The sequence below is a fragment of the Pituophis catenifer genome, unplaced genomic scaffold, assembly GCF_029215685.1.
Source record: "Pituophis catenifer annectens isolate HBS135680 unplaced genomic scaffold, rPitCat1.0.hap2 SCAF_11, whole genome shotgun sequence".
In the NCBI taxonomy this organism is placed as follows: Eukaryota; Metazoa; Chordata; class Lepidosauria; order Squamata; family Colubridae; genus Pituophis; species Pituophis catenifer.
This window is the reverse complement of record NW_027256891.1, coordinates 5,086,407-5,101,729: the sequence shown is the minus strand read 5'-3', so window position 1 is coordinate 5,101,729 and position 15,323 is coordinate 5,086,407. Positions and strand designations below refer to the sequence as shown.

The window sequence follows — 15,323 nt, the reverse complement described above, 5'->3', positions numbered from 1 at the left end:
GGGGGGTCCCCCTCGTTGAGATGTGCCCACCAGGTTTCCGTGCATTTCATCAGCCAAGGGCCCAGGGGAGGGGTGGGGGAGTGGCGGTGATTATTAGGGAAAGTCTTTGTCCGAGGGAGACCACTGTTCCTCAGATAGCCGGATGTGAGTCCCTCTGTGTAAAGTGGGGCCGTGGGGTGCAGATGGGCTTGCTGACTACGTACCTGGCTCCCTGCCACGTGGCAGCGACCCTGCCCGAGCTACTCGACGTCATTGCCGGGGTGGCGGTTGATACCCCCAGACTTATTGTCATGGGGGATTTCAACCTTCCATCCGCGGGTGAGGCGTCAGAGGTGGCTCGGGAGTTCATGGCTTCCATGACGGCCATGGACCTGACCCAGTTAGTTCAAGGCCCCACTCACATAGGGGGACACACTCTGGACCTGATTTTTGTCTCTGGTCAGTGGTTGAATGATCTTGGTAGAGGGGACCTAGATATTAAACCCTTGTCATGGACAGATCATTCGCTCCTCCAACTAGACTTTCCTACCGCCGCCCCCCGCCGCAGGGAGACGGAGCCAACTAGATGGTTCCGTCCCAGGCGCCTGATGGAACCCGAAAGGTTCCTGACGGAGCTTGGGCCGTGTCCTGAGACCCTAGCACACGACTCGACTGAAGAGCTGGTGGCCGCCTGGGAAAGGGCGGCCGCTGGAGCTTTGGACCGCGTCGTGCCTTTGCGGCCTCTGACCCGATGCCGATCTCAACTGGCTCCTTGGTTTTCTGAGGAGCTGAGAGAGATGAAGCGTCGGAAAAGACGCCTAGAGAGCATTTGGAGGACTAGCCAATCCGATTCCGACCGGACACAGGTGAGGTCTTATATCAAGACCTACCTAGTGGCGATAAAAGCGGCAAAGTCTAACCACTTTTCCGCTCTTATCGCATCTGCAGAGAACCGCCCAGCCGCCTTGTTCAGGGTGACCCACTCCCTCCTCCGGGGGGGAGTGCGGGAAGATCCCTTGCAGGGTCGTGCTGAGGATTTTGTGCAATTCCTGCACGATAAAGTCGCTCGGATTCGGGATGGCTTGGACTCCGACTGGATGAGTCCACGGGAGGAGACGAGGGCAGGTCTTGAGAATGTTATCTGGGAGGAGTTTGATCCTGTGACTCCCGAGGATGTGGACAGGGTTCTGGGTAAGATTAGTGCCGCCACGTGTTTATTGGACCCGTGTCCCTCCTGGTTGGTGCTGGCCTCCCGGGAGGTTACACGAGGCTGGCTCCAGGGGATTATAAGTGCTTCTCTGAGTGAGGGTGCCTTTCCTGCCGCCTTGAAAGAGGCGGTAGTGAGGCCCCTCCTCAAGAAGCCTTCCCTGGACCCGGCTGAATTAGCCAACTATCGTCCAGTCTCCAACCTTCGTTTTGTGGCGAAGGTTGTTGAGAGCGTGGTGGCACGACAACTTCCCCGGCACCTGGATGAAGCTATCTATCTAGACCCGTACCAGTCGGGCTTCAGGCAGGGGTACAGCACTGAAACGGCATTGGTCGCGTTGGTGGATGATCTCTGGAGGGCTCGGGACAGGGGCTGCTCCTCTGTCCTAGTCCTATTAGACCTCTCGGCGGCTTTTGATACCATCGACCATGGTATCATGCTGCAGCGGTTGAGGGGGTTAGGAATAGGGGGCACCGTTTTGCGGTGGTTCTCCTCCTTCCTCTCCGACCGCTCGCAGTTTGTGTTGGCAGGGGGACAGAGGTCGACCTCGAGGCATCTCGCATGGGGAGTGCCACAAGGGTCGGTCCTCTCGCCTCTCCTGTTCAACATTTATGTGAAGCCGCTGGGTGAGATCATCCGTGGTTTCGGGGTGAAGTGTCATCTGTACGCTGACGATACTCAGCTGTACATCTCCACCCCAGACCACCCCAACGATGCCCTTGATGTGATGTCCCGCTGCCTGGAGGCCGTGCGGGCCTGGATGGGGAGGAACAGGCTCAGACTCAACCCCTCCAAGACCGAGTGGCTGTGGCTTCCGGCGCCCCGATATGGTCAGCAGGTGCCATCGCTGACTATTGGGGGTGAATCTTTGCCCCCCACAGAGAGGGCTCGCAATCTGGGTGTCCTCCTGGATGCACGGCTGTCTTTAGAAGAGCATATGACGGCCGTGGCCAGGGGGGCCTTTTATCAGGTTCGCCTGATTCGCCAGTTGCAGCCCTTTCTGGATCGGGACGCCTTGCGCACGGTCACTCACGCCCTTGTCACCTCCCGGTTGGACTATTGTAATGCTCTCTACATGGGGCTCCCCTTGAAGAGCACTCGGAGGCTCCAACTGGTCCAGAATGCGGGCCGCGCGGGTGGTTATGGGTGCAACCCGTTGTGCCCATGTGACACCCCTCCTGCGCGAGCTGCACTGGCTCCCAGTGGTCTTCCGGGTGCGATTCAAGGTGTTGGTTACCACCTTTAAAGCGCTCCGTGGCATAGGACCCGGGTACCTTCGAGACCGACTTCTGCCACCAATAGCCTCCCACCGACCAGTTCGCTCCCACAGAGAGGGTCTCCTCCGGGTGCCATCAGCCAAGTTATGTCGGCTGGCGACACCCAGGGGGAGGGCCTTCTCTGTGGGAGCTCCAGCCCTGTGGAATGAATTGCCCCCCGAAATACGAAAGATTTCCGACCTCCGGGTGTTTCGCTGCGCTCTGAAGACCCTGTTGTTCCGCCAGGCAGGGCTATTAACATAATGTTTTAAATTGGGGTATTTTAAAATTCTGGGATTTTAATTGGAGCCTAATTATTTAATGATTTTAAATTTTAATTGTTGTCGTGTTTTTTGTGTTTTTAAATAGGCTGTACACCGCCCTGAGTCCTTCGGGAGAAGGGCGGTATAGAAATAAAATTATTATTATTATTATTATTATAAATGTTGAGCAGGTATTACTAAATTGAATTGGTATTTAGCTTTGGAATCATGAGGACTAATAGCTTACAGGACATTTTATGGTAGAGGAAGAGGAGGATCTTGTTCATCTTCATATTAACAATTTAAATTTTTGTTCTAGCCAACATTTACTGTGGTGTCCAAGCTGAATTGATTTGATATTTATAATTTTCTTATTTTCTTTTGTTCAGGGTTGCCTCAGTGACCACAGAAGTGCATAACTTTTGGTGTTAAAATATGTCATTTTACCTTTGTTTGCAGTTAAGACGGTGCCTTACATTATGGAGAACTTTACCGACTTGGAGGTTAACGTGAGCGGGACCATCATTCTGGAGTGCAAAGTCAACGGGACCCCCAAACCTGCTATTGCTTGGCTGAAAAATGGTCACCGCATCACCCCTGCTTCAGGTGAGCCTTCTGAGATAGGTGCTGCTACTCTTGCTTCTTCCTTTCTGTTAAGATCTATTGCAGTGGTTCTCAACCTGTGGGTCGCGACCCCTTTGGGGGTCGAATGACCCTTTCACAGGGGTCGCCTAAGACCATTGGAAAACACATATTTTCAATGGTTTTAGGAATAATTTTATGGTTGGGGGTCACCACAACATGAGGAACTGTATTAAAGGGTCGCAGCATTAGGAAGGTTGAGAACCACTGATCTATTGGAAGGTAGCCTATTGGAAAATGAGGAATCATGGATAAGTAGTAAAAAAAATTCATTTTCAAGGTACCAAGTTCAGTTCCCAACATAGCAGGACCAGGTCAAAGTACAGTATCAGGCCCCAAAATACAAGACAGACATGTAGAGTTACTTCTGAGCAGTTTCTTTTTTTCTTCCTCAGCTATAGACAGAATCTTGCTAAGCTAAAGCAAACTACTCGCATCATTAAAGATATATTCTGAGAACTTCTAGAAAGGAGCCAGCTTGGCTCTCTTCATCTCAAACTATCTAAACTTTACTATCACTTCATCCTCCTGGGAATACAGCCCCTCCCTCCTGGGAATCTCCAGGCTACATTCCACCATATACAGGCAGTTGTTGAATTACAACCTTTCGTTCAGCAATTGTTCAGAGTTAAAGTAGCGCAGAACAAATACTGATTACAGTTGGGCCTTGCTGCCATCCCAACACCTCTGCAGTCACGTAATTGCGATCTGGGACTTGGCAACTGAAGCAAATCCCACCCACCCCCCTCACACTGATGAGGTTACCTAGTTGGGTAATGAAACCCAAGCAAACAACCAAGCTCAGAAAGCACGTATTGATATTGATGTATATTTAAAAATAAAAAACTAATAAAACGTTTTTTTTAAAAAAAAAAAAAAGCACCAAGAACCCCACAGTCCTCCTCCTCCTCCTGCTCCTCTTCCTCCTCCTATATAAATACACCCAGTGATTGTGAAGATGAGATCCAGGAATGTGGACTGAACTACCTCTAGCTGCCTACTGCTCTGACAAGAGCAAAGTTGCAGGCCTTAGAATTCCCTTTCAATGTAAAGCAACACAGGAAGTCCTCGACTTATGACCACAATTGAGCCCAAAATTTCACTTACTAAGCAAGACAGTTATTAAGTGAGTTTTGCCCCATCTTACAACCTTTCTTGCAACAATTGTTAAGTAAATTACTGCAATTGTTAATTAGTAACGTGGCTGTAAATTGGTTCTGATTTCTCCATTGTCTCTGCATATCAGAAGGTTGCAAAAGGGGATCATATGACCCCAAGACACTGCAACAGTCATAAATATGACCAGTTGCCAAGCAATAGCAATAGCAATAGCAATAGCTCTTAGACTTATATACTGCTTCACAGTGCTTTACAGCCCACTCTAAGCAGTTTACAGAGTCAGCATATGGCTCTCAACAATCTGGGTCCTATTTTACCCACCTCGGAAGGATGGAAGGCGGAGTCAACCTTAAACCTGTCAGGATCGAACTGCCGAAATGCTGGCAGCTGGATGTTCTGTCCCCGTCCCACACACGCACCCTCACAGACGGCCCGGAGTTAATAAGCCACATGACAAAGTCTTTGAAGATAAAGCTGGCAGCAACCCAGTGGCTAGCTGCCAATTCAGACTTTACTCACACAAAACAAAGATTAGACGGCAAGCATTCCGATAAAGAAGGCAAAGTTTCAGCAATACAAGGATTAGTCCAAATGCAGTCCGACAAGGCAGGCAGAAGTCCAGTAATGCAGAGATCATGGATTATTTCTAGTTTTTGCTCGTCACAAACTGAACCAGCCACCACACCCACATTTATACCCTGCGGGGTGTGGTCCAGTGACTCAGCTAATCTCTGGCACGCCTTCCCCTCTGCTGCGCATGCTTCTCCCTGCGCCGCTATCGAGGATCCAGCCAGCACTTATCTCCTTCGTCGCTGTCCACCTGTGGCTGCAGGGACATGTTTGGCTCTGGGCCTATCTCTTGGCCTTCAGTGTCCTCCGGAGGCATTGCCAGAGAGGAGGGTCCTGGAGAGGGAGGCCTTGCCAACTCCTCTCCCTCACTCTCACAGTCTGCATCTGTCGATAGCCCAGGCTCAGGCAACGGAGCCACAACACTGGTGATCAGCAGAAGTAGCCTGCAGTACTGCACTCTAACCACTGCACCACAGCAGCTCATGAATTTTCAGCATCTGAATTTTGATCACGTGAGCAGGGGGATATTTGTGAAGTGTGAAAAACATTTTTCAATGGCATTATAACTTTGAATGGTCACTAAATGAAAGTTTGTATGCCGAGGATTACCTGTACAGAACAACAGGGACACAAAATTCCATGCTAGCTTTCAGTTCCTTGAAAACCAACTTTTAAAAATGTCAAAATGCAAAAGAGGGTCTTTCCCTGAAATCTTGGAGAGACCCTGCTTTCAGCACAAATAAAACTGGACCAGATGGGCTGCTGATTAGTTTCAAATGAAGGGACCCTTACCTGTCCTTGGATCTTTTTCTATCAGAGGCATCCACAAGGGGATTTAAAAAATCCTCAAAGTAGCCACGAAGGTGGTAGTTGTGGCCACTATCTTGACTGTTTACAAGCACACACAAAGACTTCTTTTTTCTGATGCTACATAATGGGGCCAAGCGATTCCAGCACCAATTTCTCATGGGGGGAGTGGGGATACTCTCTAATGCATGATGCATTGAAAATAATGCTCCTTTCTCCCCCTCTGTCCATCATCCCCTTCCTTCTTCCAGGAATTTCCATGGAAAACAACACTTTGGTGATTGAACGAGTGAAAAAGGATGACGAGGGTCATTATGAATGCCAAGCGATCAACGAGATGGGTCAAGACAGCACCCGGGCGTTTATTAAAATAGAAGGTGAGAGGCAGAAGATGAAATGGTTTGTTTCCAACAGTTTATGCTGGGACTACAAACCCCATCACTTTTAACTGTTGTTAAACAACTAAAAGCTATCAAATACAGGTATGGTTTGTTGCAAGTGAAGCTTGATGGAGTGGAGGATCAATGGATCTTGAGTCAAAATCTTCTTGTGTCTTTTTCAGGCTCTGAAGAAAAATCCAACATAGAAGTTATCATCTTGGTTTGCACTGGTTTAGCAGCCACTCTCTTTTGGCTCCTTCTGACCCTCTTCATACGGAAACTCAGAAAAGTAAGGTGATCCGCATGTTTTAGGCTTAGAAATGAATCACTTTAGACGCTGAAAGAACTAAAATGATTCAGTAGCCAATTTCTATAGTGCCACAAATGACAAAGAAAAGTCTTCATTCACCTACAACTGTTTAGTCCTGCAGAGGCAGCTGGAGGCAGCTTCTAAATCACGCAATTCCAGGAAAAAAAGACACGGCTACTTTGATGATTCAAACAGAGGAAGTTTGTCCATCTCTCACATTTTTTAAAGTACAGGTAGTCCTGTAGACAGTTCATTTAGTGGCCATTCAAAGTTACAATGGTACTGAAAAAAGTGACTTACAGTCATTTTCACACTTACAACCATTACAGCATCCTCATGATCACAAAATCAAGATTCAGACACTTGGCAACTGACTCATATTTATGATGGTTGCAGTGTCCCGAGATCATGTGATCCCCCTTTGTGACCTTCTGACCAGCAAAGTCAAAAGGAAGCCAGATTCACTCAACAACCATGTTACTTATTTTAACAATTGCAGTGATTCACTTAATAACTGTGGCAAGAAAGCTCGTAAAATGGGGCAAAGTTCCCCATTTTAAAGCAACAGAAATTTTGGGTTCGATTGTAGTCATAAGTCGAGGACTACCTATACCACTTCTGAAAGTTCTGCCCAACTGTAATACCATGGGGGTACAAGAGAGTTGGAAGAGGTTGGAAGAGAGTCATCTCCCAAGTGTGAATTCTACAACTCTGTCATTTCTGAGCTCTACTTGCTTAGTAGGTTGGCAGGGACTCATTTTCCTAACACACCATTTTCCTAATCCTTGTTCAATGGGTTAATCAATTCCTGGCTGTGTCAACAGCAGAGTGAAAGTGAAAGTCCAAGCAAGGGTGGAATAGAAGGCCAACATTGAGGACCCAGTTGTGGGGGCAATAAGCTGACTGTATAAATATACAAAAGGATGAAGGCTATTGCTTAGCACGTCTCCGGAGAAGGGCGGCATATAAATCAAATTAAAAAAATAAAATAATAAAAAAAAAACATGTCAAGTTACCTGGAAATCCATTTAACTTACTACAGATGATTAGGCAAGCCCATACAGTATTTATACATCCACACAACTATAAAAAGAATACAGGCTGGTGGATGAAAAAGAGCAGAAGGTGGTTTTCGTGCTTCTTTAGGAGGAAGAATAGCCTGGACTATTGCAACGCTCTCTACATGGGGCTCCCCTTGAGGAGCACCCGGAGGCTCCAACTGGCGCAGAGTGCGGCCGCGTGGGTGGTAATGGGAGGGACATGGCGTTCCCATGTAACACCTCTCCTGCGCGAGCTGCACTGGCTCCCGGTGGTCTTCCGGGTGCGCTTCAAGGTTTTGGTTACCACCTTTAAAGCGCTCCATGGCTTAGGACCTGGTTATCTACGGGACCGCCTGCTACCACCAATAGCCTCCCACCGGCCAGTACGCTCCCATAGAGAGGGGCTCCTCCGGGTGCCGTCGGCCAAACAATGCCGACTGGCGGCCCCCAGGGGGAGAGCCTTCTCTGTGGGGGCACCTACTATCTGGAACGAGCTCCCCCCAGAGATACGGAGGATCCTGGATCTGCGCACCTTCCGCCGCGCTTTAAAGACCTTATTATTTCACCAGGCGGGCCTGGCCTAATTTACTCCCTCTTTCATAAAAGATTTTTAATTTTTAAATATCTTTTAGTATTTTATACATTCAATTTTAAAATTGGTTTAAAATAGTTCGGGGTTTTAAATTTGTCGGAGCCAAAATTATTTAATTTGATTTTATTCTACTTTTAAATTTTGTATGGATGTGTTTTATTGTTTGGCTGTGCACCGCCCTGAGTCCTTTGGGAGTAGGGCGGTATAGAAATCGAATAAAATAAATAAATAAATAAATAAATAAATAAATAAATAAATAAATAAATAAATAAATAAGAAGGGGCACCTTTGTTCAAATCTTTGCAGGAATGGAGCCTCTGTCTTCTAACCTCATTCTGTGTTCATCAGCTCCATCCATCTTCTTCCAATTCTGATCTTAGGGGGTTTCTTTTTTTCTTTCAGCCGGATGCCACCGATATTAAAACTGGGTATTTGTCCATCATAATGGACCCAGAGGAGATGCCCCTGGATGAGCAGTGCGAACGTCTTCCTTATGACAGCAACAAATGGGAATTCCCAAGGGATCGACTGCGGCTGGGTATGTGGGACCTAGGCAAGCTCCTGTGTTGGGGGGTGACCTTAATCGGAATGAGACAACTTGGCGTGACCAACTTGCTGCAGCCAACTCACCACTGGACAACTCGCAACAATTCAATTTAAGTATTTAAAATAATTCAAACATTATTTTAATTTTTATCATTCACATTTCATTTTGTCCCAAAACATTCCTTTGGTATTAGTGTAACACTTGCCCTGTGGCAAGTTGTCCCAGAGAGAGTGGGTCTCAGCGAGTTGGCCACAATGAGTTGGCTGTGCTAAATTGTCCTTGACCCAACCTTGAATACTGCTGGATTACTGCCTAAATCCCCCTTCCAAGAACTCCTAATGACTCTGCTGGCTGGCAATTTGCAATTGTAGCTGAACACATCTGGGATGGATTTGACAGCTAATAGTCCATTTGTACGTCATTGGATTCAGCACGATGATAAAGATTGGGATCCATTGTTTATGGGAGGGGTGGTCAGCCAGATGACTTCCAGATGTTTTGCATGCATAATGATGGGAATTGTCACCCCAAACATCTGAAAGGTGTCTCTGCCTAAGGGATGTCTTCAGCTTCATGCAGAACCTTAACTAGATTTGTTAGACCTCATCTCTGCTTTGAAAGAAATAGAATAAAATTATTTTCCATGCTCCCTGCTAGAGCTAAACATTGGCAGGGAGAATAAAATAGAGATGACAAGATACAGGTAGCCCTCAACTTACGACCACAATTGAGCCCAAAATTTCTATGGTTAAGTGAGACATTTGTTAAGTGAATTTTTTTTTTAATTTGATTTATATGCCGCCCTTCTCCAGAGACTCAGGGCGGCTTACAGTGCGTTAAGCAATAGCCTTCATCCTTTTGTATATTTATACAAAGTCAGCTTATTGCCCCCACAAACTGGGTCCTCATTTCACCTACCTTAGAAAGGATGGAAGGCTGAGTCAACCTTGAGCCTTGGAGAGATTCGAACCAGCAGAAATTGCAGGCAGCTGTGTTATTAACAGGGTGCACTAAACCACTGTACTATCAAGGCCCTATTTTGCCCCATTATACGACCTTTCTTGCCACAGTTGTTAAATGAATCATGGCAATTGTTATGTAGGAACATGGTTGTTAAGTGAATTTGGCTTCCCCATGAGTTTGGTTGTCAGAAGGTCACAAAAGGAGATCACGTGAACCATCATAAATATGAACCAAGCATCCAAATTTTGTTCATGTGGCCATCGGGGTGCTGCAACAGTCATAAGTGTGAAAAACGGTCACAAACAGTGGTGAAATTCAAATTTTTTTACTACCGGTTCTGTGGGTGTGGCAAGGAAAGGATATTGCAAAATCTCTATCCCCAGCCCACTCTGGGGCCAGCCAGAGGTGGTATTTGCTGGTTCTCCAAACTACTCAAAATCTCCAGAACCTGTCAGAACCTGTTGAATAGCAGCCCTGGTCACAACTCACTTTTTCCAGTGCCGTTGGAGCTTTGAACAGTCACTAAACAAACTGTTGTAAGTCAACCAACTGCTTAGTGACTGTTCATGCACACTACTGTCATGTGATTGCATTTTGGGTGCTTGGCAACCAAAAGTTGTTTGCAGCATCCCCTGGTCACATGACCATGATTTTCTCTCTCTTTTTGCCGGTTTTGAACATTTCCTTTTGGTTTCGTGTAAAAAGCATCCATTGAGGAAAACAGGCTTACTAAATAACAGCCACATTCACTTAACAACTATGGCATTTGCTTAATGGCTTCTGCAAAAAGTAATCAGGCATGCTCATGGGGTGACCTGCTTAATGACCGTCATGATCGATGACCATAATTCTGGATTCAATTTTGATCATAAGTTGAGGACTACCTGTACTACCTGGCCTTATTGCCCACTTTTCTTTTTTTTAATGAAATTTTATGAATTCCAATTTGTTTTCTGTTTCAAGCACAAATTCAGTCTGTTACCCTTGGTGAACAATTCATGTATTCATAAATCAAAAGTCCTACTTGCCAGCCTGAGTGAACCTGATATGGGCCATAAAGTTTTTATGAAGTATCTCCAAATCCCATAATATTCTGCAGAGTGCAAAAGGCTAAGAATCATTTTTCAATCATTTGCGGTTCACTAATTGTAACACAAAGATTAATCCTGGGATTTTATCCATTCCAGCAGTCCCTGTTGCTAGAAAATCCACTACTTCTCTATGAAATGTCAGCTTGCTATACTAGTACTTTCCCATTGTTAAGCTTCCTTAATATTTTAATATTCGGCCCACGAATTTACCTATTCCCAATGGATGTGAAAGCAATCTAGATCTACTTGATTACCAATCCTTGGTAGGAGGAAGAAGAGGATTACTAAAAACCAAATTATTTAACTGAATAATAAAGGTTGAGGGATGCGTGCAAAGCTTTTCAGCAATGCACAATTTTGCAAACTTTTCTGAATTCTGGAAATGATTCTGTTTTTTATTTCCCTGAAATGTATGAACCTTAGATTTTGAGTCTTTTTCTCCCTGTGTTTTGTATTATTTCATATGTTTACAAACTCGGTTCAGTTTATACATATATTCTAGCATGTGATGCAGAGTTTCTGCTTCATGTTTATCAGGACTCTGATAGTTTGCAAAAAAAAAAAAAAGGATTCTCTTGCATGCACTTTGTATGTCAATATGGCAATTCTTTCAAATCCGAAGAAAGTACAGGCTGGGCTCTTGGGAGCAGAACCCATCTTTCTGAGCTTCCTTCCTCCCTTCCTTTTATGGAAAAAAAAATCACTGTTTGGTTACAAAATTATACTGATGAACTTTCAAAAAGGATTTCAAAGGATTTTTTGACTAAGAAATTTTGGGGAGAGCATCCTGCCGTGTCATTGGCTTCCACAATCTAATAATCGTCTCAATTTTTTTAAAAAAAAAACATTTTTATTATGCAACCTATTAAAAATGCATACAACAGCAGGGAATGATCAACACCATCTCAAAATTAAAATATAGAGTAATGAAAAATAAGGAAAAAAGGAACAAAGGCAAGTCATGCCTGGATATTATGATGTTTACATCTTAATGATGTTTATATCACAATGTTTCCTTCCTTCCATCTTTGAATAAACAAGGATGATTTTCTTTTCCCCAGCATGATTAGAGATTTATATTTGAAAGTGAGACATCTTCAGAAAAAAAAATGTCAAGGGTTATTTCTGCAAAAGCGAGAATCAATGTTGCAAAACAAAGTGGGGGGGAGAGAAGCAATAAATTGTGCAAAACAAGTGGAGTTAGAGAAATCTCTTTTGCTTTGCAGGTCTGTTTTTGCAGAACAAGCTTCTTTTATGCTAGAACTGGAGTGTTGCAAATGGAGTGTCCCTCCATTGGTCTTGCTGCACTCAAACGTGCTTCGGAATGGGACAACTCAACTGCGGCCAATTCGCCACAGCCAACTCGCTATGGGATAACTCACCATAGCACAATTCAATAATTCAATTGAATGATTTAAAATAATTTTTAAAAATATTTCAATTTTTGTCATTCACGTTTCATTTTGTCCCCCCTTTGACATCCTTTCTTTAATGGTTTTATTCCATCACTTCTTCCATCTTAGTGTAACTCTTGTTCCGCAGCGAGTTGGCCACGGTGCGATGTCTCATGGCAAGTTGGCCACAGTGGGTGTTTGTCCCAGATCCCCCTGCTTCTCTTCAATGCCTGGTGTTGTGGGTGCTCCCTGGCTCACTCTTTCCTCTTGCTTCTCTAGGTAAAACTCTGGGTCACGGTGCTTTTGGCAAAGTGGTGGAAGCATCTGCTTTTGGCATAGATAAATCTTCAACCTGCAAAACAGTGGCTGTTAAAATGCTTAAAGGTACACTTCTCTCAGACTCCTCAACAGTTCCTTCTGAAACCCAAACCCAAAATGTTGCTGGAGAAAGTTTCAGAAACATTGCAGTTGAAAATCAAGTAAGGAAGGATGGCATTCTTTTTATCACTCTTCCCTCTCTCTTCCATGGGATGGGATGGGCAATATGGCCTACAGCACTTTGGTGCCTATTGTTATGTCCTTGAGCATCCTGCCTGATTCGGCGGTATTGTTTTTCAGTAGCTTTCATTTTTTAATAATAACTTTTATTGCATTCTGAGCTTGGTTGTTTTCTTGCAGACGTTTCATGACCCACACTAGTTAATATCATCAGTGCTAGTCAGCTAGTCAACCTTAGAACTGATGACGTTACCTAATTGGGTCATGAAACGTCTGCAAGAAAACAACCAGGCTCAGAGACCACCAAGGACCCCTCATTTCAACCTTGAGCTACAAATATTCTCCTTTACTGGAATTTTTACTGCAATATAAAAATACAAAGATAAAAGACTAACCCAAACTAAGAAAAAAAAGTGCAGAGAGAAAAAAGGGGGAAAGGAAAAGACATATAAAGAAAAAAAAGGATACACAAAGAAATGACTTCCTCCTTCATCGAGACAAGTACAAAGCAATTTCAGTAGCTTATCACCTTCTCTCACATTTATGCCAAAAATCTCTTCATCCCAGGTTTTCAGTTGCTTTCAGTGGGGGGGAAATGTAGGAAACTAACATCAGCCTTGCCACATTTTAAAAAGAATTTACAGCTGTGTGTTTGGAACCTACGCAAGACTTTCTCATAAATAAAAATGCTGGGTGGCTGAAGGGGTGACATGATAGCAGTGTTCCAATATTTGAAGGGCTTCCACAAAGATGAGGAGGTTAGCCTGTTCTCCAAAGGACCAGAAGACAGGACAAGAAACAATGGATGGAAAGGAGAGAAGCAACCTAGAATTAAGAAGATATTTAGATATTTCCTAACAGTGAAAACAATTAACCAATGGAATTTAGAAGTTATGGATGCTCCATCACTGGAAGCTTTTAAGAAGAGACTGGACTGCCATTTGTCTGGAATGGTTATAGAGTCTCCTGCTTGAGTTGGACTAGAAGACCTCAAAGATCCCAACTCTGCTATTCTGTTAAGTTTGATGCTTCATTTGAAGGAGCATACACAGAAAGGAGGTAGGTCACGAAGACATCATCCCAGGGAGATAGAAGAGATAGTTTGCTCTCAGGTTAAATATCCACCCTCTAACCTTCCTAGAAACAACCAAGGCTCCTCATCCTGATAACCATGCCAAGAAAGCATCCTAAACATGGTCTCCATTTAAGAGCACCCACTGGTGTAGTTTTTCCCTTCTATTGCTGCAACTTCTGGCTTTTTGCCTATTCCCAACCCATAATATGTGATGGCAGGTGACATGATGCCAGGTACCTTAACGGCATCCATGCAGACTTGGGTTCAAGATTGATTGTATTGCTCTCAGCCAGGTGCTGAAACTTCCAGAGCATCTGTATTGAAACTATCCTGAGTCCATTTATGACTCTGAAACCTCTAGCTTTGAATTTCTGACATGATGAAAGAGCGTCACCATGGACCCTTGGCCAGCCTCCAGAAGGGCAATATGAAGTGTTGTTGAGTTGGCTACCAGGGATGACTATGGGTAGAGCTTCTCTAGAAGGCACACAAGGACTCTCTCTGCCCAAAGCACATGAGTGTGGGCCTGAGCTAATGGACATGAGCAGGTTCTGCATGTACAAGATCCAAGTTTAGTTTCTGGCATGCCAGAGATTAAATCAATGTTTCTCAACCTTGGCAACTTGAAGACGTGTGGACTTCAACTCCCAGAATTCTGGATGTTGAAGTCCACACATCTTCAAGCTGCCAAATTTGAGAAACACTAGATTAGATGCTATAAATATGTTCAGCTAATCAGAGTTATTCCCTCATTTCCAACATACTCCATTAACATACAGAGAGATTCAGCAAACCGTGTGAAGCTGGAATATACATCCTCTTGTTTCTTAATGACTGAAAGGGGTTCAATGTTAGAGAGATTAACAAGTTAAATCAATTAATGGCAAATCACAGAATCATAGGGCTGGAAGAGATCTTGGAGGTCTTCTAGTCCAAATCTTGCCCAAGGCAAGAAACCTTGTAAAGAAATCTAGCTTAGCATGGAAGCAGCCCATACAATGAGTGATAGATGATAAGTCAAAGGTATGTGTCTTTTCTACTCATATGGATGAATTTCTAGTAGTCTAAATACCTTAACATTTAAGTATTTTAAAAAATCAGAAAGGAATTGTGTTAAGGATGAGGAGCACAAACCTTGCAAACATAAATGAATTTATTTTCTTTCCAGTGACAAGGTTTGAGCCATCTGGCATCAACTAATGACATTTAAATACCAGTTCTCTCTACAGATACTCGATGAATAAATACACCATTTAGCATATTAATTGCTTGGAATAGTAGGTTTTAAAATATATTGTGGATTTTTGTCTAACTAGGTGAGGTATGAACCAATTTCTTTCATCACTGCAAAATCTTATTGTTGATTACATTTTGTTGTGAAGCCTCTTTTGCTTCACAACGCAAAACTTCTAGATGTTAGCACAACCTTTGGTCAGTCATCCTTGGTCTGCTCATCCTTGTCCAATATCCAATAACTAAGAGGCTGCCACAAAGAAGAGGGAGTCAAGCTATTCTCCAAAGCACTCAGAAGGCAGGACAAGAAGCAATGGATGGAAAATAATCAAGGAGAGAAGCAGCCTAGAAATAAGG

At 44.3% G+C, this 15,323-nt stretch overlaps 1 protein-coding gene across 1 annotated transcript in view; it reads left to right on the top strand.

Annotated features, from left to right (window-relative positions):
* LOC139322860 (vascular endothelial growth factor receptor kdr-like) overlaps positions 1–15,323 on the top strand; it is a 197,599-nt gene that overhangs the window by 138,469 nt on the left and 43,807 nt on the right. Inside the window, exons 16-20 of the mRNA XM_070952110.1 lie at positions 3,165–3,311; positions 6,095–6,220; positions 6,406–6,512; positions 8,568–8,703; positions 12,440–12,544. Coding sequence (XP_070808211.1) covers positions 3,165–3,311; positions 6,095–6,220; positions 6,406–6,512; positions 8,568–8,703; positions 12,440–12,544 — 621 coding nt within the window. The remainder of the gene's footprint in view (positions 1–3,164; positions 3,312–6,094; positions 6,221–6,405; positions 6,513–8,567; positions 8,704–12,439; positions 12,545–15,323) is intronic.